The sequence below is a fragment of the Cynoglossus semilaevis genome, chromosome 3, assembly GCF_000523025.1.
Source record: "Cynoglossus semilaevis isolate Cse_v1.0 chromosome 3, Cse_v1.0, whole genome shotgun sequence".
Classification (NCBI taxonomy): domain Eukaryota; kingdom Metazoa; phylum Chordata; class Actinopteri; order Pleuronectiformes; family Cynoglossidae; genus Cynoglossus; species Cynoglossus semilaevis.
Genome location: NC_024309.1, coordinates 15,475,779 through 15,482,270, shown reverse-complemented (window position 1 = coordinate 15,482,270; position 6,492 = coordinate 15,475,779). Strand labels below are relative to the sequence as shown.

At 46.8% G+C, this 6,492-nt stretch overlaps 2 protein-coding genes across 2 annotated transcripts in view; one reads left to right on the top strand and one right to left on the bottom strand.

Annotated features, from left to right (window-relative positions):
* The window catches only part of nom1 (nucleolar protein with MIF4G domain 1), a 4,787-nt gene extending 4,440 nt beyond the window's left edge, over positions 1–347 (top strand). Inside the window, 1 exon segment of the mRNA XM_008308372.3 lies at positions 1–347. This exon segment is cut by the window's left edge and continues 25 nt beyond it. Coding sequence (XP_008306594.1) covers positions 1–78 — 78 coding nt within the window. The 3' untranslated portion in view covers positions 79–347.
* A 1,031-nt stretch (positions 348–1,378) lies between these two features.
* On the bottom strand, positions 1,379–5,821 carry mnx1 (motor neuron and pancreas homeobox 1). The gene is made up of 4 exons (XM_025054378.1): positions 5,168–5,821; positions 4,061–4,444; positions 3,253–3,413; positions 1,379–2,534 (listed from the first exon to the last, which is right to left on the bottom strand). The coding sequence occupies exons 1-4, from the start codon at positions 5,295–5,297 to the stop codon at positions 2,238–2,240; spliced, it is 972 nt and encodes a 323-aa protein (XP_024910146.1). The 5' UTR covers positions 5,298–5,821; the 3' UTR covers positions 1,379–2,237.
* Between the last annotated feature and the right edge of the window lie 671 nt (positions 5,822–6,492).

The following is a 6,492-nucleotide window of genomic DNA, read 5'->3' as shown; positions in this document are numbered from 1 at the left end:
CAGGCTGAGGTGCTGTTGGAGCGGGCCCACGTGGCCACCACAGCCCTGGAGGCCAAAGAGGCCAGGACCCAGCTGTGAAACCCAGCCACCAGGGAGCGCCGTTCAACCACCACCACTGACCAACTGCTAATAAAAAAACTACAATTCAGAGTTGAAGCCAGCCCTGGCATCAGTTTGAGTTGCGTTACTGCCACCTATTGGCTCAAACAAGAAAAGGCCTGTGTCTACGCCACTATACACTCCTAGTGACTTGGCATTAGGTTGAATCATGAATGATTATTTTGGTTTCGTTTTTTAGTTCATGTTTACCTGCTAATAAATAAAATAATTTCTTTTGGTTCATTCTATAATTCAAATTTGAATCTTTTTTTTTTTTCATTTTAAATGTCAAATTGAAAGTTTTAGGCTTTAGATAAATGAATTCATAAATTCCACTTCAGGAATATTTGACTACAGGAAAAAAATCTGCAAATGAAAGGTTTGTTTTTGATATGAGTAGAAGAAAATGGTCTTTTCTAGTTCTGACCTCATGGGGGCAGTATAGGCCAGGAATAGGTTTGATGAGCAGTTATTTCAGCTTTAACAGATGTTTTGGATGTTATGTTTTGATTCTGTTGATCCACCAGGCTGGTGTGTGTGTGTGTGTGTACAGACAGTGGCAGCGTTCATTCAGCGTTTACACACCCTGATGATGTGGCTGTTTGCAGGCTGTTTGCAGGCTGACTCCAGGCTGCGTCAGCGTGGCTAACATAGCAGCGGCTGCCTGTTACATTTGATACTGACTCCCATGAATTATCTCCAGTGGTGCGGCCGCTGTCAGCCGCAGTCTGGAGCAGGGTCAGAGGTCAGGAACGGGCCACCAAGGTCAACCACAGGAAACTTTCTTCAGAGAGCTCAGATGAATGGCCTACAGGGGGCGCTGTACTCATCTGGGTGGGATCATTAGACCCACTTAGACTAATTCTACCTTAGAATATTTCTCTTCTGCTGTGAGGTCACACACCGTTGATTCCTGTGTGTGTGTGTGTGTGGACAGACATGAACTACGTCTCTGTCCACCGTGATCAGAGAAATACTACGACAGGAATACTACTGTGTTGTATTTCTGCAGTATTGCAGTATTTGTGCGGTGGTCGTGGGGATTTGTGTTCGTGTGGAAACCTGTGAAATACTGGAGCAGTGGGATCAATAGGCCTCTGTCTGACGCAGCGGCCGCCACCTTCACCTGGTCGCTCTGTGTCGGGCGCTGACCCCCGGCTGAACTTTGGTTCAGTCTGTTAAAGCAAACAGACGAAGCAGCGGTCGGTCCGTCTGTGGTCCAACACCGACCACTCTGGTTCTTCCTGTGACGTCATCATCGATGAAGGTTTTTCTGATATAGTTGCTTTAAGTTGCCAGTACGATGTAGCCTTAGCTAAACGTATGGCAAGCTAGCTTGAATGGGCTAAGAGATAGCTGAAAAAACAAATGGCTAATGTTAGCTCATATAGCTAGGTGGTGATAAAGATAAAATACATGTTGATGTGAAAAAAGTAGGTCAACTCTGCCTTTAACGGGCCAAGCCTGGTCCCAGGGCCAGTGTTTGGACATAGTTGATCTCTCCAGTTGACCTTGTTGGAGTTGTGTGTCAGGGCTGGTGAACAGGCTGAAGTGCTTTATTAATGGCAGCCCGTTGGCAGCCTGGTGTCAGATGTTTGCTGTCTGCTGCAGACTCGCTGTTTGTTCTCACTGCACGTTTGCACACATTCGACAGCGCTATTAACAGTAATTCCCATGACCCCAGCTGTCAGAGCAAGGAGAACAACCTGTGTGTGTGTGTGTGTGTGTGTGTGAGAACATACTGCATTTTATAAAAAACATTTTATTATTTCACATTATTTCCACCAAGACGCTAAACGACCATTTAGCATGCACCGATATGAGTGTTTTTTTTAATATAAATACACTTTATAAAAATAAACATAAACCGATCTGTTTACAGCCTGACACACTATATGACACACTATGGAACTACAATCGGAGCACGGCTACAGAACAGCAGGAGCTGGAACACAGTTCGTCAAAGTCCAGTTTTGCAGACAAACCATGCGCGTTCACAGTTCGGGCGCGGCCCCGTGTCCTGTTTTTAATCTGACGTGATGACGACTTGTTTTTGACCTTTTCATACACTTTCAGGACAGAAATGCTCATGGATCCCGGCTGTGACGTCACATGCAGAGTCCGCCGCAGCAGCGTGTTCACGGCTGCGGACTGACGTCGCTGGTGTGATTCCTGTCGTCGTCGTCGTCGGAGCAGTCCGAGGAGTTGTAGAGGAAACCTTCTCCGTCCTCGTCGTCACTGTCCCTGAACTCCCGGATTCTGCCGTTCTTGGACTCCGTCTTGTCCCTGCTCTGATAGTCCGACTCGTCCAGAGCCTCACGTTTTTCCTGGCCGCTCCTGGAGCCTTTCTGCTTCTCGGCCTCCTGGGCCGCCTGCTCCTTGGCCTTCTTACTTCTCTTCCATTTCATCCGTCTGTTCTGGAACCAGATTTTTACCTAAGAAAGAAAAACAAGTTCTGAGTTGAGCGGCGTCGGTACAATTTTACGTCTTGAATTAATAAATGAATAAATGAATAAATGTAGTTTAGTAATTAAGATGTTTAAAAATAATAATAATTTGTTATTAATTTTCACCTCACTGTTGTGTTTTTAAAAGGAACAAAAATACATCAAATAAATTAATGTCAAAATATAAAACGCAAAATAAATTAAATTAAATTAAAAAAAATCACAGAATAATTCCTGCGTAAAATTGACGGAGACGAAACCGATCCTGGAAATCGAACGTTTTTTTTTTTACATTTCAGCAAAAATTAAATTGAGTAATTAAGTATTTTATCATTTTATTTTTTTCAAATTTCTAAATAAATTCTTTAATTGAAATACATTTAATTGAACTGTATTTTTATTTTCTCTGAACAAATGAATTTAAGTCACATTTATAATAAAAATACATGGAATTCTCTCAAAATTCAAAACGTCTTTAGATTAAATGAATGTGTAAATTTCACTGGACCTCAGTGGCCACCGCAGCACTGACCGCTTTGAGGCATGTCTGTACTGGTGTAAACAACCACTGACAGCAGCAGTTACACAGGGAGGGGGCAGAAACACTAACCTGACCAAACGCAGATCCTATATTTATTATTGTTCTTTATTCTTCTTATTATTACTGACCGGTGGTCCACCAGCGCCACCTGCAGCCGTGACTCACCTGTGTTTCTGTCAACATCAGGGACGTGGCCACTTCAAAGCGCTTGGGTCTGGACAGGTACTTGTTGAGTTTGAACTGATGCTCCAGCTCCAGCAGCTGCTGGCTGGTGAAGGCCGTCCGAGGTCTCCTGCATTTCCCCAGAAGGTTGGACTGAGCCTGAGCTGCAAAACAGGAACCACAACAACACGCCTGTTAAAACCGCTCGGAAACCTGCGCTCCACGCCGGCGTCCCCCGGCGTTTGGACCAGGTCGTGAAGAAGCAGGCAGTGTGTGAGAGTCAACATCAGGTGGACTCTGTTCTTCACAGCCAGACGTTACCTTCCCTCTGTCCATTATCTGTCCATTCTACTTCCTGTCAGAATGATGTTAGAAACACAGCACGGTGGGGTTGAGGGTTCACATCCCTGATTTGGTCAAATCTGCCCAACGACAACAACGACGACGACAAAGGACCATTTTACACTGCGTCCTGTTGTCTCTGTTTTACTGCAGAATACACACCTGTGTGTGTGTGTCAAGACTCGAACCCTAACCCTTCACATCACAGCTGAACCTGTGACGTTGAGGACTGGAACCTTGAAGTTCTTCAGTGTCACGTGACCACGCCATGATTTCAAACTGTTAATGAGTCTTTTTCATGAACACCTCTCTATTTTACACCAAAGGATGAAAAACGGCCATTGAAGTAGAGGTCAAAGGTCAATCTATGCCCACACAAATCAGACTTCACGCATTTTTCTGAAATTTTTCTGAAACCTAAGAATTTGTTCCAAATCGGATTCAGTTTGTAGAAGAAAGGAAGACTTACAGTTGAAGTCGGACATTTTGGGCAGCATCATCCCGGCCGTGGACACCCGCAGCCAGTGGTCCAGCTGGAAGGTGCTGGCTGTCAGTTTGATGGGGTCACTGCTGTGGTGGTGGTGGGAGCCGTGCGGCGGGTAGGAGTAGGACAGGGCGGGGTGTTGGCCCGCCAGGGCAGCCGCAGCCGAATACGTGTACATGGGGTGGCCGTAGAGAGCCTGAGCGGGGATCCCGGCGGTGCTCTGCGGGTGTAATCCGACCATGCCGTGCGGACTGTTGAGGAAGCCCGGTTTGGGTATGAGCCCGCAGGTGGAGATCCGCGGCGGCGACGGCGGCGTCTCTGCGCGCAAGGACTCCGTGCTGGCGCCCAGATCCCGGGCCGCAGAGGACGGGACGGATGTAGAAGAAGAAGTGGAGGAGGAGGAGGAGGAGGAGGAGGAGGAGGAGGAGGAGGAGGAGGAGGAGGAGGAGGAGGAGGAGGAGGAGGAGGAGGAGGAGGAGGAGGAGGAGGAGGAGGAGGAGGAGGAGGAGGAGGAGGAGGAGGAGGAGGAGGAGGAGGAGGAGGAGGAGGAGGAGGAGGAGGAGGAGGAGGAGGAGGAGGAGGAGGAGGAGGAGGAGGAGGAGGAGGAGGAGGAGGAGGAGGAGGAGGAGGAGGAGGAGGAGGAGGAGGAGGAGGAGGAGGAGGAGGAGGAGGAGGAGGAGGAGGAGGAGGAGGAGGAGGAGGAGGAGGAGGAGGAGGAGGAGGAGGAGGAGGAGGAGGAGGAGGAGGAGGAGGAGGAGGAGGAGGAGGAGGAGGAGGAGGAGGAGGAGGAGGAGGAGGAGGAGGAGGAGGAGGAGGAGGAGGAGGAGGAGGAGGAGGAGGAGGAGGAGGAGGAGGAGGAGGAGGAGGAGGAGGAGGAGGAGGAGGAGGAGGAGGAGGAGGAGGAGGAGGAGGAGGAGGAGGAGGAGGAGGAGGAGGAGGAGGAGGAGGAGGAGGAGGAGGAGGAGGAGGAGGAGGAGGAGGAGGAGGAGGAGGAGGAGGAGGAGGAGGAGGAGGAGGAGGAGGAGGAGGAGGAGGAGGAGGAGGAGGAGGAGGAGGAGGAGGAGGAGGAGGAGGAGGAGGAGGAGGAGGAGGAGGAGGAGGAGGAGGAGGAGGAGGAGGAGGAGGAGGACAAGGAGGTGACCAGAGCCAGAGGAGAGCTCTGCACCTTGGGTGTATCGACCGCTAGAAGCGCGTCGATGCGAAAGTTCTTTGACTTCTCCATGTGGCTGCTGCTGCTGCTGCTGCTGCTGCTGCTGCTGCTGCTGCTGCTGCCCGGAGGCGGACGGAGGAGTCAGCGGAGGAGTCAGCGGAGGAGTCAGCGCAGGGCTCTCCTGCCTCTCCAAAGTTCTGATGTGGTCCAGAGGAGACCCGTGTCACCACTTAATCCCCGTCAGATGGAGGTGATTGGTGCAGCCGTGTGTCAGTGGGCCGTGCCAACAGCCCGACAACAGCAGTGAACTGTAATCAGTGTTCCAGAAGCTGTCGGCTGCCTACGTCACCGCCTTCAGAGACGGGACAGAGAATGACAAATGAACCTGGAAACCAAAAAGAATTGTCATCCCTAAAATCACAACGACTTCATGAACAGATGAACTGTCAGCTGATGGTGAACACAACCGCTGACCGAGACCGAGGTGTTCGATATTCGATATTATTTCATATTTTATTTACCGACCAACAACAGTCAAATACAACATCATCAATGGTTTCTGTGCACATTTTATTTTAGAATAATCATATATTAAATATTCTCACATTCGTACTGGTCTTCACCATTATTATTATTATTATTATTGTTATTATTATTATTATTATTATTGTTATTATTATTATTATTATCATTATATTATTATTATTATTATTATTATTATTATTATTATTATTATTATTATTATTAAGACTACTATTGTTATTTTTATAATAATAATAACAGTAGTAATATATGTAGTATAGTGTCGTTTTGTTATATATTATCTACCATACAATAATAATATAATATTATTTGCATATGAATTGGACTCAGAACTCAAATTAAAAGTTGTTTATTGCCACGTACATTTACACATATGTGGAATTTGACTTGATATTTTGGTGCAGTATAATAATATAAAAATATAAAGTTTTAAAATATTATATACCTGATAAAAACAACTGTAAAAGGTAGAACTAGTAAAAAAGGTCAGTAGTTTTTTTTATTTTCTACTCCATGTTTGTTGTTTACTGTGATTGTCTGTTATTGTCTGTCTTGTAAATTCAATTTGGTTTTTATTTTGATGTGATATTTGAATTTATACACAGTTTATATTCATTAAATATACGAACTGTTACGTCATGACCTCAGACAGACGGGATGAGCCAACTGGGAAATTTGGTAAAAGCCCTCCTTCTGTCGCTGCCCGGAGCTGAAGGTGACGGAC